The sequence below is a fragment of the Opisthorchis viverrini genome (genome assembly GCF_000715545.1).
Source record: "Opisthorchis viverrini unplaced genomic scaffold opera_v5_287, whole genome shotgun sequence".
In the NCBI taxonomy this organism is placed as follows: domain Eukaryota; kingdom Metazoa; phylum Platyhelminthes; class Trematoda; order Opisthorchiida; family Opisthorchiidae; genus Opisthorchis; species Opisthorchis viverrini.
In genome coordinates, this window is record NW_008751937.1 from 92,702 (window position 1) to 119,908 (window position 27,207).

Sequence of the window (27,207 nt, forward strand, 5' to 3'; positions counted from 1 at the left end):
CGCAGTTGAATTAACATCTAATGGTTTCATTTCGGCAGGCATGATGAATCGTTCCAATCGCGACGCCAAAATGTGGGAATTGAGTTTCGTACGTATATCGGTATAACCGGACGAACTAGAAATGAAGAATTCAGCGAGGCGTAACAACCAGCACGTATGTATTCGAATTGGCGAATATGTGCAGCATATATGGAATATTAAAACAAGAGAATAATGAATAGCGCAACGAATAGAGTATCAGTCATGTTCATCACATAAACTCACCAAGTAGTTGGAGCTTACCACCTGAAGCATTTCTGGCAGTGTTGATTGTCGTCTGAGTTCTGGTGATCCGATCTTTCTCCAGGTGCGCCGGGAAACACTCGTAATATCAGAAGCCGCGTCGAGCTGCAATCGAATTGTGCTTCCGTTTGCTCTGACTGTGACATACTTGCGACGATCATCGATCTGGTTATCGAATGTTGAGAGTATTGTGTTAAAACGTGGTTCTGATTGGCTTCGTTTATTTCGTGACCTCCGGGGTTGACTGCGCCTTTGGCTAGCTTTCCGCGTCCGGCACTGGCTTTCCTTGTGCCCACGTCGATTGCACACTGAACATTTGTGCTTTTTATACGGACACAATCGCACAAATTGCCGTTTGCCGCATTGCCAGCATGCTGACGGAGGCTTTGCTCAATTCGACTTTGTCACCACAGGAGGTTGGTTCGATGTCGTCTTGGCGATGTTGAAATCAGGGTTGGATAAGGGCTTCTCCGACATGGGCGTGTCGTGCTTAAGCTTTAAAAGGCGCTGGCACTCATGGGTAATAGACTGCAGCGTTATCTCGGAAGTTTGTTCAATCTTGCTCAATAGTCTCGCCCTGATATCACTGTCTGAGTGCGACTGAAGACCACATGAAAATAAGGCACTTGAACTGGTCTTCCGTCATGGCAGATAACTTGAATTGTTCGCATTCAAGGTTGACTCTACCGGCATAAGTGATGTAGTCTTCGGATTCTTTTCTCGCCAGTTTCATACATTGTTAGCGAATATTAAACAAGGACGAACGCTCACCGAAAATCATTGAAAGTTGCTGCACGGTTTTGTCAAAACTGAAATCTCGCGTGTTCTTAGGCAGGATAAAGTTGGAATACCGTGTGTGTTCCGTTGTGCCAAGCTTTCTGAGCAATAAGCATACTCTCCAGGCATCATCTTTGTGCTTCAGTTCGACTTGGAAAACATCTTCGTAACGTCTGAACCACGAATCGACGGTCAGGCCGGCATCAGGGTCATAACGGAATTCAGCATCTACGTAACGTCTGAACCCCGAATCGACGTTCAGGCCGGCATCAGGGTCATAACGGAATTCAGTGATACTGTTGGCAATCAAGTCGACTGAATCTGTATCTGGATCGGAATCGGGTGGTTGGATTTTCAGTTGCTGCGTCAATGTTTCCACCAAACGTAATTGTGCCGCTTCAAACTGGTTTTGTTGTCGCAGCAGGATTTCTTTCAACGCTTAAGCAGTTATTGTCATGATTCTGTGGGTTCGGGCGTCGCCAGTCTGTTATATCTGCTGATTCGTCAATCTAAGGTATCTGCTGCTGACCCGCTCCAGTGCCTAGTGTCGGAGAGAAAAGACTCACAGGAGGGAACACAGCTGTATTCCGAACAAGCGAGTGAGTGAGAGTGCAAAAGTTACAACGGCCCCACGCTATTTAAAGGGGACTTTTGATCCAGGCTGTCTGATAGGCGTTAGTGATCACCCGTCAACATCGATCGTGCCTCTGTGAGAAGCCTGAATGCTGATCACATTCGGTCGTGCTTCTGTGGCCGCAAGAACACTCATCAGGTCTTGCTGAATTGATTGATTGATTGATTGGCCTGGATGCTTGCCGGCTTTCCAGTTGAGTTTTTGGTGGAGCAGTAGGTTCCGGGCGTTCTGAAGTTGCTTTCAGGAATCTGACCTTCCTGATAGTTTGGTAGTAGGACTGTACATCTCCCCATGCAATTGAGCTGTCCACTAACTTTACTAATATAACTAGTTGTATTGTTGCTGCCGTCATATTTGTGTCCTCTAGAGGGACCATCTGGAAGCAGCGACTGATATGGTCTCATCTAGAAAAGCTTACCAGTGGATATGCTTGAACAGGGCAGGCAGCATTTAGCCCGTCCGTGAACTGGTCTCTCCAGGGTCAGCTGGTTTAGTCCAATAAGCGTTTCCATCTGCTTGTCCATTTTCAATTTTTTCCGTTCAGCGTCTTTCACAAACAAACTTTTCATGCACCTTACCATTCAATCACTTATTTCCTATTCGAATTCTCCTCAGCAATGTGTTTGGGTATCTTCAACCGGTGGAGCTTCTGTTGAATCCATCTGGTCACCATAGTTTCGGATTTTATCATCTCTTCTATCTTCTTGGCCTACGATATGGCTTTGAGCTCGGGATAGGTCAGTGGTTAAGGGACGAAGTTCCGTGGTTCGAACTTAACCCAAGCCTTTTTGCTTCCTTCAAATGGCATGGCAGCTATGCATCGTAAAGTTGTTTCAGTTAAGCGCTTGCTTTTACTTTTATCTCATCAAAACCTACGTATGCCTTGCCAGTTTTCTTTTCGGCCATCTTTTTCTGTTCATTTTTGAGGTCGCAAAGGCACAGGTTGTCAAGATTAGGTTGGCAGCTGGTTTAAAAGCATCTGTATGGATCGAACACAGACGGCGGAAATGACAGGTTACTACGTAGACTTCTATGCTATCTGGCCCGTGTTTTGTCAATGAAGTTCTTCAGTTGTGTAGTGAAAGCATGCTGGTCGGCTGATGCCCCAGCATGTACAATTCTTCTCTAACTTCTCACACAGTTTCCACGCACGAGCTTACTGACCCCCGTGGTTCGAACTCGACCTCTGCCTGTCGACTTTCCCTGCCGTGGCTCGGGCAACCTGGCAGTATCTCAGCCCTTGTACTTCCTCCGGATGGCATGACAGCTAGGCACTGGAAGGGTGTTACAACTGAATGATTATTATTTTATTCCACACGCTGATATATGGTTCCATTTTTTTATTGCAGAGATCTATCCATGTTCTTCGTCTATGACTTTCGCTAAAATCTCTGTTTCATTTCGGACAATAGTCCTCTCATGTCTGACCCTTATCCTAAGCCCAGTAGCTGCCAGTCTAACCGGATACACCGAAGCCAGTAAGTAGACTTCATTTGCTCATCACTTTTATTCGCATTGGCAGCACAAATTTCCCTCTTATTCTGTCGATCTTTGCCCTTTTTAGTCTTTGCGTAGGTGGGGCGAGATGGCTCAAGTGGTTAGAACGCGAATTTACTGACCGGAAGGTCCGTGGTTCGAACCCGATCTCTGCCTCTCGACTTCCCCTGTCTAGGCTTGGGCAACCTGGCAGTATCCTAGCCCTCATGCTTCCTTCGGGTGGCATGGCAGCTAGGCACTGAAAGGGCGCTAAAGCTGAATGATTATTATTATTATTATAATCGCAGGGGGCTTGTACTTTTTGAACCTTCTGGGTTGATTATATTTGCAAGGATGCTCGGGTTTTCATGGTTGCATCGTTTCGGATCCATCTTAACCGCTCGTTGGTCCGTCTCTCTGATCCTTCTCAGTGCAACACGTCCACCTGCCCAAACATCTGTAGTGCGCTGCCGCTCGCTTTTTGCCTTATACCACTGTTTATCTGATTGTGACTGCATCCGTCATATGCAACAGTGCTGCGAAATCCGTTCCAGACGTGCCATTATCTAATCCAGTTTCTGGTCTTCCGACAATTGAAGTACTTGTTCGTTTGTTGTGATTAGTACTCATGGCCGGTAAACCAGTCTGGGAAGAGTTAGATGGGGATAGTTCAGCTGACTCTTCATGAAGTTTGTCACCGGATCAACAAAGATGGCCAACTGTCTGTAAGCTTCCAGCAGCTTGAGAATTTCTTTTGTCATCTAGGGCTTATGGATAGTCTCTTAGAGGTATGTTTTTTCACAGTTGTTTCTGAGTCGGAAGTGGTCACCATATGACTGTGCCACGACCCGTTTGAGACCACGTGGAGTCTTTAGCCGTTACCTCTGTGAGTCACTTCCACGAGAACATCATCCGCTATTACTAACCATCTGGACACGTCTAATTGTTTGTGATATTGGCAGGATTGAAATGATTTCATTTATGCATGCTGACGCGGATACAAGCTGGTAACTGTCGCTTCTCCGGTGTCCCCACTTCCTTTGCGCTGCCGCGACACACATCAAGAGTTCTTCTTGGTTTGGGGATTTCCGTAGAACGCTAAGTAGTTGACAGATAGTTCGTTGTTGTTGTTGTTGTTGTTTTTGGGAGCTCTCATCACCTTGATGTCTATTTGTTTGGCATTAAGCACTTGATTGGTAGTATGATAACATGTCAGATTTTTCATCACTCCGTTTCTCTTCATCGCGGACGTTTATACTCATGTGCACAGACAAAGAGCGGATACGTATTCATATTCTATAGTCAAGTCATCATCTGCACACACCCTGTGTCTTTCTATTCCCTCCCATGTTTCACAGTTCTGCCAGAATTTGTTTCGTTACCGCCTGTTAGACAAGTCTACATAGGTTCTCACGTACCCCTGCCGGAAATTCGTATCACTTGTCACGCTTGGCCGCCGCCACCCCTTGGTAATGTCACCTACTACACGAGAGCCAGCCGGACTGCTGGAGGCTCGGGTCCTCGCTTGCATTATCAGATCCCGTTGCATCCATTAGCCAGCTCGTTGATGGACAGTAATGGCTCAACGATAATCCTCTCCAGTGCAGACAGCGCACGCTCTCTTGCGTCCTCTGACTTACACTGTCTTGCGAGCACACAGTTTGGTGCAGTCTTGAGTCCGCCATTCCGCGTCGTACTAGCAGGTAAGCTACTTTGTATATATACGTCATGGAATTTTAGAGCTGAGTAATTCTTTCGTAACTTCAGATGGATTCTATAAGTATGTTCTCAACTTTAGCTCGTTTAACACTTTGGTGGGCCTGTTAGAAGGGTGGTTGAGATAACTGACCTTGAAAAGATTCAAGCCTCCTGCATTCAGTTGGCAAGGATATATATCCGGTTATTGCTTTCTTTTTGGGCTAAGCTTCTTTTAGAACGTCTGGTCAAGTACATCGTGAATTTATACTGCTAGACTGCTCCTTGCTGCCGTTTAGTCCAGAAACCCGACACACATCTCTGGTCTGATGAAGCTGTCAGCTAAACTTTAGGGTGGCCTAAATCTAGTCTAATCTAATCTAGGGACGAGAGGGTTCAGTGGTTAGAACGCGACCTTACTGATCGGAAGGTCTGAACCCGACCTCTGCCTCTCGACTTTCCCTGTCTAGGCTTGGGCAACCTGGCAGTATCCCAGCCCTTGTGCTTCCTTCGGGTGGCATGGCAGTTAGACATCAGAAGGGTGCTACGGCTGAGTGATTTTTTAAGGCCAGGAATTGCAGGAATTCCGGATGTCGGCAAATTTATGCGTCTCTTTCACTCCGTTCACATGAAAACAGTCGTAATGAAGGCTGTCGCTTTCCAGTCTAGAATCATCAATTTTGTGACGCTGAGTTTACTCTGGAAAAACAAACTCATTTGTGCAAATCAGGACGATGTTAAGGGAACACTCAACTGAGCGCGCTGCATAAAGGACGCCTCTCGTTTCAGCTGGTACGGTATTCGAGTAAATCGCAGTACATTTTCTTGGAAAACACTACTCATAAGCTTGCTGAAAACTCAGAACAAATTTCGCCCTTCTTGGGGCTCATCAGGAAGGTGCAGTCCCTGAGTTTCCCAAATCAGACGGAATTCGCCTAATGCTTTTATTTGCACACCAATTTATTTTTACGAGACACTCAACTGAAATCCAGCTTATTCTCTCGTTCCTGATATTCTTCAACTCTGTTGTGCACAAAGATCGCCTTGCGTTTCAGTTGGTACGGTATTTGGTGTATCGTAGCATGTTTTCTTGATAGAACCCATTAACTTTTCCAAATTGTATCGCCTGATGTTTTCTGCTCACTTCAAACGTTCGTGAGGCCATTTTCAGTCGGTTATAAGTGAATTTCCGATCAACTCTTGTTTGAAACGGATTTGCTATGCTCTGGCACGTTTTTTTACCAACTTGTCAAGTTGCCATTCCTCCTCTTTGGGTAGTTTGGTTGCTCCTAGTGGACCGTCCAAATCAAACATGAAACTCATGTTCTGAGATGCAGGTACGAAATTCCAGCCAACTGGTCTCAAACTCCGATGTGTCACTCAATGATTTTGTAGTCCCATTAGAGGAATTAGTGTGTATTTACCTGTGTTGGCTGTTGGCTGTCCATGTAATCGGGAGCTTGGTCAACAGAGGGATGTAGATTGTCCCTTTCTGTTTGCTGTTCACTATCCCAGCAAAATTGGCCTTCGTAATTAGTAGAGAACTACCATCGTGACGCCACTTGTTGGGAGTTTTTTTACGGCTTTCGGATACTGTCCGTAACAGACTCATTTCTATCCCAGATTAACGTAATCCCTCGTCTAATTCACATGAGGATGCAATGTCTCTCCAGTCTGTGCTGTCATACGACCTGGTTTAGGTCAACGTACTTTCCTCACCTTGCTCTCTACTGTGAGGGATTGTACTGTCCAGTTTGTTGAACTTATTTGCGGTTATCACGTGGTTGTATGTTGTGTAAAGCAGTCATCTTAGAAAACTTCTCCCAATATGTTGTGTAAAGCAGTCATCTTAGAAAACTCCCAATGCCGCACGCTGCCTTCGAGGTACTGATCAACCGGTTGACTAAGACTTTTCTCGATGGGATCGGTTGCTTTCGGGACCTCGGTTCACTCATCCCCGTTTTTGTGTAGTTTTGTTTATCGTAGCTTGGACAACAATCAACGCTATTCGATGCTGTAGCTGGCCTCCAAACTTCATTTCTCCTTTAGGAGACTTGGGTCCAATCAGCTTCAAACATGGGGCCACCTGAATGTTTAACTTCCTCATGTAAACTATCATTTTCAAAGATATGGTCGGAATTTGAATATTGCTCATTTGAAAACAATTCCTGCTATCAGAACTTCAAACTTGACTGCACAATTTAGTCAACCGGTAGAATGTGGTTTTGTAACTACCAGATTTCTGTGCAATTGTGAATTTTAACCATTTCATGTGGTTATAATTTGTAACTGTTTTTCATTTAGCTACGTTGAAGCGGTTCATTGACGTACAACTGAATCGAATGGGTCGCTACCCAGATGAGGCTCATTCGCGCGCATCTCGTAGCAGTTGTAATATTTTGGCTCAGTAAGCGTTTGGACGTTTGATCCACCTGATCCCCAACTCTCCCAGAGCATTTTTTGGAGTCTGTTGCTCTTCATCGAAAAGGTGTAATGATTAAACTCAGTCGCTTTTGCAGATGAAACATCTCTCGACGTCTTTCCCATTTGTACTGGAACTAGTACCGATACAACACTTACCAGTTTTTTATTCTAACGGACCTTGTTAAAGCGTTATCTTTCCGCCCGATTCGGTGTATGGTCTGGCCCAAGGGCAATTCCCAAAAATGTCGCTCCTTGGTCTGTTATTTTGGATGTTGTTCATGTTCTGCATCCGATTCTCGATCAACACCTGTCGACTAATTTCTTATATCTCTTGCCCTTGTTTCCCTCCCTTGGTCATCTTGCAGATCCCAACAGGCATTCTGGACAATTGGTTATCCAACACGCTGTGGAACATTGGACAACGGTCATCCGTTGTGATTTGCCCCCGACTACGTCCAGCGATTCTATACAGTTCACTATCAATGGGACTAGGATTGAACCCATTGCTGGTAAGTGCTACCTGTCCGTCCGTGTGGGAAGTCACCGAAGTTATCTACAACATTTTGCGGCCTTGCCCAACTCTCAGTTGTCATCAGTATGATAGTTAATTCATCAAAAGTCGAATTAAGAGTCATTCCGGTTTCGTCTGGCCTAGTCACCAAGCCGCTACCAGTTTTCTGTTTGCTTCGATCTCTAAATCGCTTTACAGGTTGTCTTGACGGCAGCGACCCTTTCAAATGTTTATTTTCAATGTAACGCCACCAATAATCCTGTGCTTTTTTATCCGTATCCTTCCGCCTCTGCTTCGCCTCCTCCCCGTATACTGTATACATGTGTTTGTTCTTTTTTGTGGCTACGGAATAGTTTGCGTATTTGAAATGTAAGCATTTCTAAGGCAGACAGAAACATGCATCCTTTATTAATTATCGAATATGGAGCAGGCAGGCTTTCATCCATTGTACTCCGTTTTTTGTACAGTTTAGTTCCGTGTAAACACCAAGTTTCTGCCACTGTTTAGTTTGTCAGTTCCTTGTATCCCCACTTCGTGATGCCGTAAAACGTACCGGTTGGCTCGTCACTTGAGGTTACTACAAAGCCACCGGCCATCTCCGTATTCTGTTCGATTTCATGGTTGACTGCATAAAATGCGCCGAAATGTCAACGGACGCTACAGAGTGGATAGAATGTGCTGATAGTGGAAGATATCGTTGATCGCACTGCAGATCACTACGTTGCACAGCTGGCCTCCAATATAGTTCTTTCCTCCGTCGACCTAGAGGCCGGCGCCTCAAAAATCAAGGTCTTTTCCTGATCTGACAGTTAACGAACTGGCGCCAGTGTTCTTCTCTGGTGATGCTGTCAATGGTGTTGATGTTGCTATCGAACTCGGACCAACCATCCTGAATGACAGGCTAAAAAGGTCACGATTCGCCTCGATCGAATCCACAGAACGTTCTCACAAGTGGTGGTACAAGCAGAAATAGGGTCTAAAAATCAGTGTCTGAATTAGTCCATCATCCAACGTTACGCTTGCGAAACCTTACTGACTTACGTTTCGGGCATTCGAAAAATAGGGGTTTCGAATGATGAATGTTTGGGGATTATTTTCAGCGCACACTCTAGGACGATGGCGTCCGCCGTCGATGCTCCGCCATCTCTCGACTCGAGCAGCGAATCCAGCAGCGTTGAATCCGATGGTTCACACACGCTTACGTACCAACGTCAACAGAGTTGTTCCAGCCCCTAAACAGTACTTATTTCGGTCACCTTAATACTTGGATCGACACTGGTGGGTCAGAATACATGGGCATGTGGCCCAATCACAGTCAACATTAGGTTCACATTTACGGACCGTTGTGGTCAGACAGTGGGGAACCGAGACATTGAGTAAGTCGACATCCTCGCGCAGAGGGTAGTCGAACTAAGGTAGATAGGTAGGTGATTGGGTAACTCTCTCGGAACCAAAAAGGGTACTGGATGCAATGAAGAAGACGAACCCGATCTAAAGTTTTAAATGTGACGACTGCGACAAACCTCATTTTGGCCAGATTGAAGGAAGACTCGCCACCAAAATACACTAGCACAAGTTTTCCAGGGGAAACCATAGCCAGTATCACTTATTTCGGTTCGCAAAAGTGGCGATGGACACCAGTTCAGTTGGGACAACGTCCAACTACTTGCTCACGGAAGAACGAAACGGGAACAGGAGTTTGCCGAAGCGTGGTAGTCTACACAGAAATTGATCAATAAGCATCGATATTGACTCATTCTGTTATCCGGCAGGAACAAACTAATTACACAGTTGTGGGGTTCTGATCCCCGTGGGAAATCAAACGACCTAACAGCAATCAACGAACCAGTCGGATCAAAGAAAGGAAGCTACTAAAAATAGAAGGCCATCCAATCAATTAACCAAGTGGAACAAAAACATATCACAAACCCGGGAGGAAATGGCCCAGTCACAACGGAGAAACAGAACTGTCGAATTGAAGGCTGCCAACGAACAAGCCAGACACCAGGAAACTAGACCACAACGCGACTCAGACTCCAAGCTGGCCCACCAGATCACGCGAAAACCCTTTTGGGACCGACCAGTCATTTTGGATCTCTTAGATACTGTTTGGAAACTGTATTAGCACAGGCAGCAGTGGAGGAATTTACTCACTCAATCCTGCACTGACGATGCGCCGTCGATTGCTTGTGAATCGACCGGCTAACAGACCAAAACTATGCAGCGCCCCCGAACTACTTATATCTCCCACAATCGACAGTAAATAGTTAAGTTGAAGCGTTCACAGTCGCCTTTCGTTGATCACAGATCTGGGCAGCACTGCGTCAGGTGATATCAGTTGTACATTGTTCCATGTTTTGGCATGACTTGATACTTCGGCCTTTGGATATGTTTTTTAGTTCAATTCAGCCCAAAGGTTAACACAGAATTCATGTACAAGTACGACAGATTCCATGCAGAACTGAGTTGTGTCCAACACCGTTCCAACTTGCAATGCATTCGACGTCATTGAGTGTGTCGTATACTTTTACTGCCTAATTTAGGTTACATAATACCCGCACCTTGACACGTAACCTTCGGACCTTCGGTTGACTTGCCATTAAACTGACCAACTGCTTGCCTTTTCTGAATGAATGCCATTCCTGATCAGTAATAGACTGAGATGTCGAAATATAATGTGGATTTAAGTAGTACGGATAGAAGATCCGGATATCATCGAAAAGTATGGTTACCATATGGAATGCAGGTGGGCAAATTAATGGTAAACAAAACATGCTCGTAAAAACTATTGATACCAGTTACTAATGGTGGCCAAATCGGTGAGAACACAGTGTCGTACTGGAAGATTCGACATCCGGGTTGATGAATTTACTCCTGTAACGATTTTTTTTGGCTCATCATCACTTCGTCTCTGACAGCGACACGGATGATGAACACCTTTGCCTCAATATTGGGCAATTAACTCATTTATTTGGTGAAAAACCTGATGTGTAAAAGAGATCGGAACAGAAGGGGAACTCACAAGCATTTTTTGGGTGTATACACTTTCAACACTCAGTTAACCAACTCTGGGTAGAGCCTGTTTGTGCGTACTTCGATTTGCCGCCATATCTCCCGGCATAACTAATCACAGTTAACCAACTCTGGGTAGAGCCTGTTTGTGCGTACTTCGATTTGCCGCCATATCTCCCGGCATCTCTAACTAATCACAGGGAGAATCACTTGGATGTCATCTCTTGGAAGGTGGACCGCATTCAACGATTCGTATGTCCCCGGGCTCTAAATTTACGCCACTGAATTTGACGTGAAAAGCAATGCTCTTCTCGGTAGACTGGCACGTGATTGAGCCACCAGTGTTTGTGGACCGCATTCAACGATTCGTATGTCCCCGGCCTCTAAATTTACGCCACTCTGAATTTGACGTGAAAAGCAACGCTCTTCTCGGTAGACTGGCACATGATTGAGCCACCAGTGTTTGTAGTGCTGGATGCGGTCCTTAAGGAAACCACATGCAGCATCGACAAACGTTAGTTTGACAATCGCAGCGTTACGCTCTGATCGGCGCCAGCGATGGTTTGATACACTCATAATAAAAGGCTGGGAGGCAGCTTAAATCTTCCGCTTATTGTGACCGTCTGGCAGAGCAACCCCCGCACTGTCAACGTGACACATATGAATCAATGGCATGTCGTTTGTGATGGCACAGGTCTCGTCAATAGATGAATACGATTCCGGCTGTCCTTGATTTGTGCACTTAATTGATACATCACCAAAAGATGTGATGTGCCCCCACTTGTACCGCATTTTGAACCATAGTGTTGTTAATGCAAACCAAACGCCGATTTATCAGCTGACTCTGATCATCATCCCTAGGACTAACACCTTTTTTACTATTGCATTTACGTATCTCAAGTCAACGAGACGCTGTCAGTTGTTCATCAAAGCTGGACCACGTTGATCAAGCCGTTCTGCATGTTCCTTTTCATGGCAACAGCAATAGTTTGTATACATTTTAAATCAGACTCACCTTTCAGCTCTGTGGCTGTCCTGATGGTGGTGACAAGTCTTCCAACTGCTGTTTCCGCTCTTCAACTATCTTCATGGTCAGAGGAACGTTTTGTTTGGCAGGCTGGTTGTTTATTGATAACGGTACCGCAAAATTGCCTCTGTATTTCGGTATGAGTGTGGTGGTGATGACTCGTGGAGGCGAGTAGGTACGCGATTTTTTGGGGGTAATTTTCCATTGTGCAGTGAAGCCCCTGTTTATGAGACCGACTCGAATCTTTTTCTCATATGGTGAGTCCTTTCGAATCTATTTGTAGACGCGTTTTATTTCCAGCAATGTGTATAGCCTTGTCTGCCTTTGTTCGTTTAGCGATCTCCGAATCTTCAAATCCTGATTAAACTTTTTTGCACCACCCACTCGCCATTCCTTCAGATGACTTCCCAATAAAAAATCGAGTGTAAACATTCACACTGACTAATGAGTGGAATCAACTACAGTGGTGTGATATCGATTGGATCGATCCGACTGGTGCTTATCAGTCGTCTGTCATCGCTTAATTTGAGGATTAGTGAGAACTTGGTTTTTGGCGGACAGGCTACATCGTAGGTATTTTGGTTGCTCCTGTTGTCACATGAATTTAAAAGTGACCCAGCGAACGAGGACTGCTTTTTATTGGCTGATGAGTTCGTAGTTTTTCGGTAGCCGAGCCGCTTTTAATAACCGAACATCAGGTCGATTGGACGAATGTCACTTGCGGTCTGAGGACTAAACGGAGACATGTCTTGATTGGTCAGAACGTCCGCCAATCTAGATCTAGCATCTATAGCTCGACGCTTCCTCGCGAAGATTCTAGCTCGACCTTGTGGAGCGTTCTGTGATGACCCTGCAAACGCAGTTTTGCAACAGTCCTCATTTTCTCTTCATAAAGGACTGTCTCAAGCTACCGTGCCTTCTGATGTACTATAGGGAGCAGGAAGCCAACGACTGACATAGAAGTTGCACCAACGTCAACAGAACTCAAGGACCAACACAACTGGTGCGGTTGTAAGGTGCTTTCCGAAGCCTAGATAAGTTTCACTGTGATGCGAATGCTTCCAAACTACTGTTGGGTTTCGATATGCTTAAGTAGAACGGGTATGGTCTCAACAAGGCAGCTCACCAGCACTTGAGCTTGAGCTGTCCTAAATCGATGAAATCGGGTCCGATAAAGGTGTACTCTTATTCGACTGCTGTTTGTCAGTAAAGATCGGTTGCAACTCCTGAATTCGTCATGGAATCTGTGGAGTCAGTTTCAATGCACCCTTGTTATTTTAGTCCCGTTTTAGGGTTGTGATTATGAGCCAATTCCCCTTGTTTTATAGACTTTGCCACTTAGTGTGGCATTTTCCTCAAAGCGTATTCGATGTTTACAAAACCGACGTCGACGGAGAGGATTTCCTCCCGTAGGAAAATTAGTTTGTGTGTCATATGCATCTCATCTCATGGAACTTGTCTTCTGTTCCAACTTACCACAGATGGTGTGAATGTGTCATCTGCAAAGTGGTCGTCTTTATGGTGAATCAGGTTTATTGGCAGGATCCCTTAGTTTCGATCCAGAACCTGGCCCTGGCATGAAAGAATGCAGGACATTTTGCTAGCGTCGGGATGTTTAATCTTTCAGTCAGTGTTTGAACAATTTCCGAAGCCGCAGCCGTTGACATCTTAGCTTTTGCGTTGTCAACGACATAAACGCACTCATTTTTCAAGTACCAAAGATTTTCATCCCAGCTAACCAGATGTCATACAGCTTGTTGAGTTTGGTCTGGGAGCTTTGTGTAGATAACTGACACCAGACTTACCTTCAGTGTCACCGCAAGAACGAATGTCGTTCGCAGTTGAATCAACACCCATTGAAAATCCAAGCAATACGTCCCCATACGTGTCCTTCAATGGGCCACAGTATGATGTTCGCCAGAAGAAAAGTTTGCGGTGTGATGATGCCACCGCGTAAACCGGAAGGTATCAGTTCACGACCGTCTTCCGGGTCTCACTTCCAACCAAATGTTCGAAGAGGGAGAAGAAGGATCCTAGTAGCCTTGGTGCTTTTGAGATAAGTTGCTTCGTACCCTTTATCACTGGTACTTACAAACTGCAAAGTACAACGAACCTGTTGAAAAAGATATGGGCGCTTTCGCTTCAGCCCGCCTTCTGTGACCCTTCTTGTTCTCAGTTAGATACACTACTGTTTTCGATAAAACCCGCGGTCGTTGGATTTGATCCCGCATGTTTCCATCCGGATTATCTGGACCGTGGGAGTCTATAGTGTCTCTGGTATGTTAGCACCGCCACGTTCTGTCTTATTCTCTATTCGCCGAGGTTTCGTCCACTGATGTTGCTGTCATTGATGATGATTAATCATAGGGGAAGAGTTCCTCGTATCCAAATAATTTTTTCACTGAGTTTTCACTCAACTCTCACACATCACAATCATTCAGCCTTCGCTGTTTTTTTACTCTTCTACAGACAAGTACCGAGTTATCGGTTCTCCAGGTATCCCGGGCAAATTTAACTTGGTCATTCGCGCGTTCGATGGTTCCGATGTCGGAGACTACCGGTGTTTCACTCGTGATCCACTCACTGGCACCGATTGGTTTGACAGTCGAAGATATCAACTCACTATGCACGGTAGGTCCTGAAGTATCATCGTTACTTACGCAGCGTGATGATCAGGCTGTTGCGATTGCATTACTGAGAAGTGGGACTCCCCACTTCCGGTCCATCACAGTCACTCACCAGATAGCAAAATCTTCGGTGAGATGCCACTCCCTGCATAGTCCAAGCATAGTCCTGGGCCAGCCACGACCAAGCACGTGCTGGCTTTTCATAAGAAACTAAACACCCTGTTTTCTTATGGCGCCTTCCATGGAGCGGGACTAGCATACTTGTCTGCCGTGTTATCAATTTTAACCTTTGGTCGCCATTTAACATTTGTCGCATCGTAAAAGTTGTGCGTTTGATCGATCATACACTGGATTGTTGGGTAAATAGGTAGGGTTTAGGAACACAAGCACGATAACCGTAATTCATCTCGTAAGGTAACCATCCGATAAGTTTGGAGTCGGTTCTCAACGTTTTTTTCGACCTGAGGAGAGGTTTGGTCATTTTCAATGGAGATTATGTCCTGTCAGTGGAGCCAATCTATGCTGGAAAGCCTAGAAGCGCTGCACAGCTGTTTCATTCTGGTTGGAAATCACGAAACTCGGAGTTTCTGTTTGATTTGTGGTACCACCTTGTTGGAGTTATCAAAACGGATTGTGCACTAAAACATTTCATGCATTTGAGGGCACCTGTACTTACTTGTGTGTGGTGATTCTTTTCGGAATGTTTAGTTTTGTCATGATCGACCACAGGGCCTGGAAAAGGGAATGTGGTTATTGTCGGCGCCAAAAGCAACTACGATGAAATTTAATGGAAACCATAGCATACACGACCAAATCAGACTGTTGGATGCAAGCCCCCAATTTTGGCGTGCCCGGCGTGTGGTGACGTGGGAATGGGAAGCCTTATCAGTGTAGTTCGTAAGGTAGAGAGCACTGGGATAATAGCGGCCGCTTGAGGATTGTAGGAATGTTGAGGAGATTAACCTATCCACTTGTCGTTCATGCTTTGGGGTACGAGACGTGAAATATTTCCGTAGGGCTAGTGGCATCGTTTTCAAGGGAATCTGATTATTGCCTCATCACCAGAGCTTGAAGGCGCACGCCTTCCGAGAAGTTACCCGGGACATGTGGTTCGAAGTAATGGACTTAGTTGTATTGAACAAATGCATTAGTGACACCATTTTAATAGCTGCATCGAACATATTTTTCATAATTAATGTTAACTGATAGTGTTAGTCTTCTGCCACATAGGCCAAACGTCCGTTTTTCGCTTGCGCACATGCTGCTTCAGAAAGTGCGAGAATAGTGCAGAATTATATTGTCATGGGGCGTGATGGCTCACTGGTCAGAGCGCGAATTTACTGGCCGGAAGGTTCGTGGTTCGAACCCGACGTCTGCCTCCCGACTTCTATGTATATGCTTGGGCAACCTGGCAGTATCCCAGCTCTCATGCTTCTGTTGGCATGGCAGTTAGGCGGCGAAATGGTGCTACAGCTTAACGTGATTCATTAGGCTGCGGAAGGTCAGTCAGATTATGAAGAACGACCAAGCAGCCTTGGTTGGATAGCAATGTTAGATGGTGATTTCCAAATATCGGCGCACCGTGTTGACTGGTTTAGGTCAGGATAGAATCGGTCGTAAAAAACTTTGCACCAATGAGTCTCATATGGTTGCGATCAATAGAGTTCTTTCAACAGAGGTCTCATCCAGTGAGTACAGCCAATCTATGTTGAAAAGTCCAGAAGCACTGTACATCTGTTTTATTCCTGTTGGGAATCATCAGCAATGCACTTCTCATGAAACTTAGACTCCATTTTCAAAACCGAATGGTGCTTGAACCCTCAAGATACCGACATCCATTTGGGGCTTTGTTAATTTTCGTGCTCTCATTTGGAGTGGCGATCATGCCTGTTTGAGCACTACATCTAACCTACCGGGACACAACTACTAACAAACATGGCATCTTAATAGCCGTTAACGTGTGTTCGATGACAGCCATTGTCCGGAAACCATGTTTGTATAGACGCAATACACTGCTCAAAGTTGCTAGACCTCTTCACCAGTCCACGACTGCTTTCGTCCTTCCATTTCGGGCCCATCAAGTAGGCACAGTCCCCCAGTTTCCGTCAACCTTATGTTCTAATTCAAACCAAATTGCACAAAACTAGCGAATACCCTCAGTTGCATGTTTTTTTGTTTTTACGGGTGGCTCACCCGGAGCCCAGCTGATGTCAAATATTTTTCAGCAACCCTGTGAGTAGTGCATTGCATCTATACGGTGTACCGTGGTAACTCGAATATCGTGCCGGATGAATCTTGAAGCGATCTGGCGTAGCGCATTCAGTTACTTAACAACATCATAAACGAGAGATTCAGCTGGGTCCCTCGTGAATTTCCCTTCAACACCAAATTAATGTGCAAATGAGTGTTTGGGTCGGGTATCTGTGTTTGCACTCTGCTGTTACGTTCTATCAGTCTCTCCGTTTTTTTATAAACCGGATTCCTTCAGAATGTAGTTCGATGTGTAGAATGGTCACTTTTAAAACAAATTTCCCATGGTTACTTTCACATCTTGAAGAACAGCGGAAAGGGTCGGAATCTACGGCTGACTGTTATCTAGGCAATCGGTTCACTTTTCTAGTGGGCTTGCACTAGAATTTTCCCTGCATTTTATATCCCTTCATCACAGAGCGTTTTCATCCATTCGACGGTTGTTTGACCATGATCCACCATTGCAATGCTCTGGTTTTGCTTTCTACGATGATGCAGTGCGATTTCGAGCGGGGGAGGGGGTACCGTACACCAGGCCTTGGCTAAATCGGAACATTTTATTAGACTCTACTAGGAGACAGTCTCTCTCGGGAGTTGCTGTGTCCCCTATATCTGTGTACCCAGCGGGAGCTGTTTACTGTTCATGTCTTTATAACCTTCCAGAATCCTCCTTTACGGCAAAGAGTCTCCTGTCGGCCGATTTCCCTCAACCAGTTCTCTCATCCGGTACGTACACTCCCAACATTGTGGTCAAGCAGGGGCAACTGGTCTCCTTGCTGTGCATTCCTCCAGTTCCGTTTGCAACCAACGCTTTCTGGATTGGTCGACGCCCGCCGACACGTGCAAGTGGTGGTCGGATCCAATTGGATCGCCTATTCGGTGAGCGTAATTGGCTTCTGTACTGTATCCCGATCTTTCCGGTTCATACTTCAGTTATCGAAATTTAAGTTCTCTTTACCCTACTAATCTATTTCTCGCAAGGAAGACCACTACTTAGGTTTGGTTTGCCATTCTGAGAGATCTTTATTGCGCAGGTTTCCCTCAGTCGTTAAGGATAGTGAGAACAGGCACAGGTCAAGTGCATTCTTGCATTCTTCAGTTTTGATGTAACATAGTTAACAAATGACTCATCATTTGAAGTTAGAGAACCCGAATTTACGCACCCAGCATCATACTATCCAAACTCCGACCGCAAACAATGCGCAGCTTGGTAATTGCTACTCCTGCTTATGGTTGGATGCGATGTCCGTGAAAATAGCTACTAAGTTGAATAATTTTAGGTGATGAATGATTGTGCCAGAAACAGAGAACGAGGATTGCCGAATGATTGGCTTTAATCTTCTATCAATTTGAGTACATCAGCTCAACGAATAGCGAGTAAAAAGTTAAACACAACGTCAGTATATAACATTCTTCCCCGCTGGAGGGATTATTGTCAGAATATAAATTGGGCTTCGCGGTTTCGAAGATTATACGGTCGAACACGTTGTTGGTCTGTGATGTACTGTAGGACATTCCCTGGAACTTCACTGGGTTGTTCTGGTGGTGCCGTTTCGCCTCCAGGAGGATCAAGCGAGTGTGATTGAGTCTCGTCTGGAGGAGCCGCTACACTTTCGATTGATTCAGTTAAATAGACATCTGATATTGTCTGTGCTTTGGGTGCCAGATGTCTAAGAGAAACAGTTTCTTCCTTTCCGTTCGGGAAACGAACGCAGGCATACTGCGGGTTACAATTAACAAGTTCCACCTCTTCCACTAACGGATCGTATTTGGAAGAACGTGTCATCCTTTTTAACAGAACGGGGCCTGGAGTCGATAACCAAGTCGGAAGAGAGGTGCCGTACGTTGACTTCCGGTGGAAGTTAAGGAATCTTTCATGTGGTGTCGTGTTAGTAGCGGTGCACAATAAGGAGCGAACAGAGTGCAAAGCATCTAGAAGCACACATTCCCACTCGGTAATGTCCCGTTGTTGGGTCTTCAACGCCAGAGTGATAGACTTCCAAAGAGTACCATTAAGCCGTTCGACTTGTCCGTTACCGCGCGGATTGTATGGGGTAGTTCGACTGGTTGCTACACCCCTGTCGTGAAGAAACGTTTGTACTTCACCTGACATGAAAGCTCCACCACGATCAGAATGGACGTATGAGGGCATTCCGAACAAAGAGAACAACTGATTAAAACACTTGATCACGGTGGATGAGGACACATCCGTACACGCGAAGGCGAATGGGAAACGAGAGTACTCGTCGATCATTGTTAGAAGGTATTTGTTGTGGGAGGTCGATGGAAGTGGGCCTTTAAAATCTATGCTGACGCGTTCAAACGGCTGTGTAGCTTTAATAAGATTGCCAAAAGGGTGATTGAGGAAACGAGGCTTCAATTCCGAACAAATACTACACTGATTTGTAATCGCCTTAACATCCTCGGTCGAAAACGGCAAATTTTTTGAGCGAACGAAATGAAGCATCCGCGTGATACCGGGGTGACATAATGTATTATGAAGATGTTTGAGATCCACCTGTGACATCGCAGATACGTAATCAGTCCGCGATAGTGCGTCAGCGGCTTTATTCTGATTACCTGGACGGTACTGGACATCGTAATGAAAACAGGACAGTTCAAGTCTCCATCTCTGGATTTTGTCGTTTTTTACTTTGCCTTTGTGTTGTTTGTCGTACATAAAGGCGACTGATCGTTGGTCCGTGACAAGTGTGAAGTGATTGCCGATCAGGTAGTGTCTCCACTTTCTCAGAGCTTCAACAATCGCGTACGCTTCTTTTTCGATTGCTGAATGATGCCGCTCACTGTGTGACAGAGTGCGTGAAAAGAAAGCTACCGGGCGCCCGTCTTGATTGAGAGTGGCCGCAATGGCTATGTCGGAAGCATCAGTTTCCACAACGAGTGGACGAGTGTAGTCTATGGTGAAAACGGCTGCCTTTTCCAAATCGTGTTTGAGCTTATTCAGTGCCGCTTGTACGCTATCTGGAATCGGGAAGATCTGATTGCGGACGATTTGATGAATCTTATCTGAGAAACATGGGATCCAGTGTGCGTAGTATGCCAGCATTCCGACCAATCTTCGTTGTGAACGGATGTCACATGGATGAGGCAACTCCCGTAGGGCTCGAAAACGTTCAGGATCCGGTTTTATCATACCATGAGATATTTCGTATCCCAGTAATAGTACTTTCGCAGTAGCTATGATGCTCTTTTTCTGGTTAAATGTAATACCGTGACGTTTTGAGGCCTCTAAGAATTTCTTCAAATTTCGATCATGTTCCTGGGCATCGCGACCACACACGGTAACATTGTCAACATATGCGAATGTATCGAGCAGATTTTCCTCGCGTATGATGTTGTCTATGGTGCGTTGAAAGCAGGCCACACCATTAGTAACTCCGAACGGAATGCGGCGAAATTGAAAGAGTTTACCACATGCCTCGAATGCAGTATATGGCTTGTCTTTGTCGAGAATGGGGATCTGGTGGTACGCACTTTGAAGGTCTAGTGTGCTAAACACCGTGTAATGGGAAACCTTCTCTACAAGTTCGTCCACCTTCGGCAGAGGATACGCATCAAGGTAAGTGAAGCGATTTATGGTTTGACTGTAATCGATGACCATGCGCTTCTTATGCCTGTCATTCGTAGTAACGAGAACCTGAGCGCGCCAAGGAGAGTTAGACGGCTCAATAATTTTGTCAGCTAGTAACTTCCGAACCTCCGTCTCGATAAATACCGTATCCGTGCGAGAGAAACGACGAGATTTAGTGGCAATTGGAGTACATCCAGGGGCGAGATTATCAAACAAAGAGGGGGCGTTGACTCTCGCTGCTTTCAATGTGCATATGGCGAATGGGGGCCGCTTACCCGTGAATGGTATGATGACACTTTGGTGTTGACTGAGGAAATCCAAGCCAAGGATGACGTCTGAACACAAATTGGATAAGAGCGAGAGTTTGACACTTTCGTATAGTGTGCTTTTGTACAGAACGGTAGCATAAAGATGACCGCTAGTAACACACGATAAGTTCGTTGAAGCCATCGAGATAGCGCTCTTAGAGGATGTTATTGTCCAACCATGCTTTAGTGCGATGTCAGAAGAAATATAACTTTCGCAACTACCAGTATCGATAAGTGCGTGAAGTGGGATATTATTCACTATAACATCAACGATTGATTTGGAAAGTCCCATGGATGAAGAGATGTTGAAAATGGATGAGACACCAGGGTTCACCGTCGATGTGATACGGCTTGAACCCAGTTTGGATCGACAAACTTTTTGGAAATGACCTTTCTTGCCGCAAGAATGACAGAAAGACTCACGAGCCGGGCATTTTGAACGAATGTGCTTACCGTTGCCACAGAAGAAGCAAGATAAGGATGTGCTTGCAATCGTGTCACTAGATTCCATCTGAGAGATAAAAGCATCACGAACAGGAGTAAGAGGTTTATCAGTTTTGATAGATGCGGCGCCACAGGGAACATGAGAAGACGAGTCGTATGAGAGTGACTGTTGTTGAGCATGTTCAAGCAGACGTGCCTCGTCAAAAGCTTGTTGAAGCTTAAGAGTGTGTTTTTCTAGTAGTCGTTGGCGAACGGAATTAGACTGCAAGCCTGTGATAAAAGCGTCTCGAATAGCCTCATCCCGATGTTCATCGGCAGAAACCGCACGAAAATTGCAGTCCTTGGCAAGGTAACGTAATTTTTGCAGGAACGCGTCGACTAATTGGCCCGGTTCTTGTTTGGTAGTAGCCAGCACGTGGCGGGAAAACACTTCATTTTTGGGTTTAATGTACATCTTTTCGAGCGTCTGGATGGCGTCTCCGTATGTAGCATATTCACAAACATGTTGATAGACGGACGGAGAAAGAAAATTTACCAAAAGTTTTCTTTTGTCAACGTTTGGGAGTTCGTAAACGTACCGTGCCAATGGATCCATTGTTCTGAAGCAGAAGAGGATTGGGGGTCGGCGTCAAACCGATCTGGGCGAAACAATCGTTCCATTGTATTTTGATAGAAGGTTAAATTGTTGCGCACTCGAATGATTGTGCCAGAAACAGAGAACGGGGACTGCCGAATGATTGGCTTTAATCTTCTATCAATTTGAGTACATCAGCTAAAACATTAGGAAACAATTAGCTCAACGAATAGCGAGTAAAAAGTTAAACACAACGTCAGTATATAACAACCCTTGTCCCACGGAACTCCGGTGCCGCACAAATGCAAACTCCAGATTGTATTGACCGTAGCGATAGGTAAATCACCATGCAGCATAATCCAGAAGTCACGCGGTAGATTGAGTCAAGTACAATGCGAAATCAACTTAGCAACTGGACTCGGTGTTTCGGCATTTGTCTTGGGGTGAATATCCATCCATGCGTTTGGTTGTACCACATCACCGCTGCTTGAACAAGGCGTTCGTTTTCACCATGAGGTGAAACACACTCGGATTTTGAGTTTCATTTTAGGAATCGTGAATACAACTTTCCTGGAATTTTACTTGTTGGGTGGTATTCCACAAACTATAAAGGCCAGTTGATATGTTCAAGCTGTGGTAGGTCGATGTTTCGGGACAAACTTGAGCGTGCGCGCACACGCGGACAGTCTGACACCAGTCCTGATCAAAGTGTTCATTTTTTACGTCAAACAATAGTTGCGATACTTGTGTATTGATCGTTTCAATTTGTCCAACGTATGTCATGACATTTTTGCGTTTGTATACCGTAGCTGCGGAATTTTTCGGACCGTTTTTCATTTCATCTAATACCTGATTGCGACGTTTTTGTATGCTTTAGTGGTACAACTGTTTCGCCGCCCTGGCGCAATCGACCAAACGGAGCAATTGAGTGTTACAGAGAACACGCAGTAGTTGTATTTTGTTGGACAGTAATCCGGGCGCATGTACGTTGTCTTCAGGTACAGCCTAGGACGGCCGCAAGGGCTACTGGGGCTCTCATGGTGACTGCTTCCTGCAGTTTCTATTTTCTGTGGCATGCAGCTGAATGGGTGTTGCCAAGTGCATCGGATTTCGATAGGGCAACTCGGCAACGCAATATATACTATCTTCAGGTGTATCTTGAGTGAGGGGATGGCGGTGGCAAGGTAAAACTACTACTCGCGAAACTCTGTGCTATGTCGGCGTTGGTCCCTTTCGCATGTAGCTTTGAAGAGATGGTGTGGGAGGAATTACATCCTATCCTCAGCAAGACTCAGATGCGCTCGAATTGAAGGCGTATTGAATGAACGAGAGGATATAGCCAGACATTGGTCCGTGGCCAAACGCAGTATTTCTGTTCAGTGACTTTCCTTGTATCTTCTCTATTGTTATTCATCGCCAGATGGTGCGTCTCTCTTACATCCTATCCTCAGCAAGACTCAGATGCGCTCGAATTGAAGGCGTATTGAATGAACGAGAGGATATAGCCAGACATTGGTCCGTGGCCAAACGCAGTATTTCTGTTCAGTGACTTTCCTTGTATCTTCTCCTCTATTGTTATTCATCGCCAGATATGCGGTGCGTCTCTCTCAGACAAAGTTGGGGGTCCCGTCGTCTTATTCTAGGAAGACATCCGCAGTAGCTCGTTGACATGGAGTATGAATATGTTGCGCCTACTCGACGGTAGTTGTTTGACACAGCCTATCTAAACTGAGTTCGAGACAGATCATTGGTTAAGGTTCCGACTTAGTGACCCCAAAGTTCGTGGTTCGAAACTAACCTGTATCTTTCTGCTGATGTGGTAGCTGGCACCGAAAAAGGTGCTACGGCTGAACGATTGTCGCTCTTATTGTTGTTTATCCGAACCGAGTTCGTTGTTCATAGTATTTGTGCTAAAAGGAGGTGCACTTCCCCTGAGTAACTACCAGCGTTCAACATCCTAGTGTTCAGTCCTCCTGAGGATTGAAAGTTGGGGGTCCCGTCGTCTTATTCTAGGAAGACATCCGCAGTAGCTCGTTGACATGGAGTATGAATATGTTGCGCCTACTCGACGGTAGTTGTTTGACACAGCCTATCTAAACTGAGTTCGAGACAGATCATTGGTTAAGGTTCCGACTTAGTGACCCCAAAGTTCGTGGTTCGAAACTAACCTGTATCTTTCTGCTGATGTGGTAGCTAGGCACCGAAAAGGTGCTACGGCTGAACGATTGTCGCTCTTATTGTTGTTTATCCGAACCGAGTTCGTTGTTCATAGTATTTGTGCTAAAAGGAGGTGCACTTCCCCTGAGTAACTACCAGCGTTCAACATCCTAGTGTTCAGTCCTCCTGAGGATTGGACATGTCCCTAGATAGGAAAATCCCAGCTAGATTTTGAATCCGCACTCGAGCAGCAGCTATTTTTGGTCGGAAGCTCTGGTTTTAGCGCTCGCTCGAGTTTAGCGGGGTCTCGAGTTTTTGGGAAGTTCCAAACCGTGGTATCCTTGTTTTTAATTCGCAATGTGAATTGCGTTGATCGTTTCCGTCACCTACACTCTGCCTCATGCGCTGCTTATTCTCAACACATTTCGGATAGCATCATTCAACATCGACAAGATGACTTAAAATTTAGCTGTTTTTGTTCCTTGTGTCTTTAGCCTCCAGCATTGTAAGACACTCTAGGGTTGTGCAAATTTCGGATTGGAAGCAGACAGCTTCCACTTACATTCCAAGCTCGAAACACCAGAATGAACTGTCATGAGGGCTAAGTGTTTCTTACTGTTCCCAGTTGGACGCGTCTTTCACTTGCCGCGGCATTTAGGTTTCGTTAGACCGAATATTGCGATTGCACTATGGCCTACTAATTCTACCCATCTTCCTCTACCCCAAAGTTAACAAGTACTTCTTCGTCTGTCAAAAGTTAGGCCGCGACCCAACCATTTTTGTTTACCTATACTGGTGGACAGGTGTGTGATGTGCAAAGTGACAGATCGATGCTTGAACCAAAACCTTTTCTAGGATCAAATTACTTGACGTTTTGCATGGCAACCAACTAAGCATCCTCACAACCTTATCAGGGAATATTCAGTGTACCTTGGTAGTGCGCATTCCTACCTACCCCATCAGTCATATTCGAAGGAACTTGCCAAACATAATTTTTTGATATTACATTCCAGGTTGTGCAGATGACGTTTAAAATTCATCCTTATTCTTGCATTATCCAATGTGGTTTTAGAAAGCGTTGATATCAGATCATCATCAGACCATCCATTGTTTGTGCAACGGCTGCATGGTGAACTCCGGGATTATCTTGGAGGAACCAGTGAGTTCGTGGTGGAAGCGGACACTTGGCACAGTAGTCTTGATCAATGGTGAACTTTGTGGAGCCAAGTCCATCCATCCGGATTGGCATGCAAACATGCACATGACTCATAGCTATGGATCATTGCTAAGAAACAAAATAGTCCTATTTGGGGCCGAAGTAGCTCAGTGGTTAAAGCGCCAACTTACCAACCCGAGAGTTTGCATCTATCCTGATCCTGTCTAAGCTTTGGCAACCTGGCAGTATCTAAGCCCTCGTGTTTCCTTCGGATTACATGACAGCTAGGCTAACACCGGAATGGTGTTATAGTTGATCGATCACTTCATTATTATTTATTAGGTCAATAAAAGGATGAGTTGTTTTCCTTGGAGTCCAGGTTCTATAGTGTTTTTTGATCGATTTGATGTTGTATTGACGGTCGAATACTACTGACGCAAATTGTGAGTAGCACTGCTTCCAAACAAATTGCAACACCATTTATGTCGCTGACTGGTCTTCATGATTGCTGTTATTGCATAGTATTGTGCAGTTGTATCCCCATGGTAGCATGTGGATGATTCATGGAAAAATTTCACAACATATGCAAATGAATCTCTTGTTGTTGTGTGCACGACGGGTTTGTATTTCACCGTCTCGTCTTACACTATTGCTATGGCTACGTACCATCTCAGGCTTCACATACAGGGCACGTGTTTAGCAGCTATCAAGGAAATGCCGAGTTTTTTGGGTAGAACTGAGTTGACGGTATTTTCAGGTCGCTTTCTAGTTAGTGAAGCACTGCCGAAAGTGGTCGGTAATCAAACGTTCAGTCGGAAGTCGAAAATAAAGACCGTCAGGGATGTTCTCCAAATGTAAATATAAACGCCATTAGCAGCAGCCCACAAAGCTCCGCTGTTCTGGGATAGAAAAATCTTCGAAATAAGACTACTGTTTTACTTGTCTCCTTGACTATTGGACGAGCGACAAGACGGACAATTTGTGGTCTGACGTATTGGATTAAAAGACACTACCAAAAATCCGAATGCCATATTTTTCTCAGAATGGGGTCTTCATGTTTATTTCCGCTCCTAGCTGAGGAAGTTACGAAGTCACCGCCGGTGACGTTCGGTGGCTTCTGACCAGATTGTGTGAATGAGTCTTTGGAGGTGTGGGCTTCTCAGAATGATTGGGTTAGGTTGGTTTCAGATCCATCACATCTCTACCTTTTTTCAGCTTAAAATTTTTTTCAATTGCACTTTTTGTTTGTACGGCAATGAAACATCAGTGACAATACTGGTGATGGTGTCTGTGATATCGATGAACATGTCAGAGCGGATACAGAAATCGAGGTTTCGGAGAAGCTTGTAAACTCATTGTTTGCTGACCAAGCGTTTTTCTTCAAAATCACTCTCTTCAGGGACAACAACACTGATCGTGACTATGATGCTTCATTGCCGTACCGCCAAAAGATTTATTCAAATATATATTTTTTTAAACGTTCAGCTGTAACACTTCGGGTGCCTAGCTGATGTGCCACCGGAAGGAAGCGCGAGGGCTGCGAGACTGACTGGTTCCTCAAGCTCATTCAAATCTTTTAGTTAAAAAAAGGAAGCAAAACCTATGTGGATGGGTCTTGGGACCAGTTTACCGCATGCATCCCGAGGCTCCCACATCTCCAAACACTCAGCTAGACAATCTGGAAACGAACTGACGCTGCGAACCACATTCACATCGCTTAAACTCCATTTCTTGCAACGTCGGCGGCTTAGCAAGGGAAAGTTATGGGTGGACACCAAAAACAGCATCTATGGTCTCTTTCTACCGAGTCAAACGTTCTCTCTGGAGTTACCGCCGTTCTGTAGGAGGGCCACAGAACAACACCCGTTTCGGTAGACATTGACTGAACCACTGCGTTTTGCGGTCAATATGTTTGCTGCATCCGTTTTCTGGTTAATTCCTTACAAATCCGTTGACACAGTTTAATATGAACGAGGATTCTGAAGAATAGGTGGCTGAAAATCTGAGGAAGTCCCAAGTCACCTACCCCTTGAGACATTCTCTTGCAAACTTACAAAAATACAGCCCGTTTAACGTGATCCTTGGGGACCTTTTTGACGCCACAATGAACAAAAATTGGCAAACGTGATTCAGGCCTTCGGGATCCGTACAGAATTCATCTGACTTGCGTCAGAGTTTATGCCGCTGCGGAGGTCTGTGGAATTCTTCGCAGCCTTCTTGAAGCTCAAGAGCAATGTTCGGGGGCTGCAGTTCCGAAGCAT

At 45.3% G+C, this 27,207-nt stretch overlaps 1 protein-coding gene across 1 annotated transcript in view; it reads left to right on the top strand.

Moving 5' to 3' along the window:
* Positions 1-2,803: 2,803 nt before the first annotated feature.
* Positions 2,804-27,207, top strand: part of T265_09472 (hypothetical protein) — a gene marked incomplete at both ends in the record, with an annotated part of 87,821 nt that continues 63,417 nt past the window's right edge. The window contains 6 exons of the mRNA XM_009175552.1: positions 2,804-2,975; positions 3,043-3,171; positions 4,528-4,872; positions 7,654-7,797; positions 14,308-14,469; positions 17,379-17,594. Coding sequence (XP_009173816.1) covers positions 2,804-2,975; positions 3,043-3,171; positions 4,528-4,872; positions 7,654-7,797; positions 14,308-14,469; positions 17,379-17,594 — 1,168 coding nt within the window. The remainder of the gene's footprint in view (positions 2,976-3,042; positions 3,172-4,527; positions 4,873-7,653; positions 7,798-14,307; positions 14,470-17,378; positions 17,595-27,207) is intronic.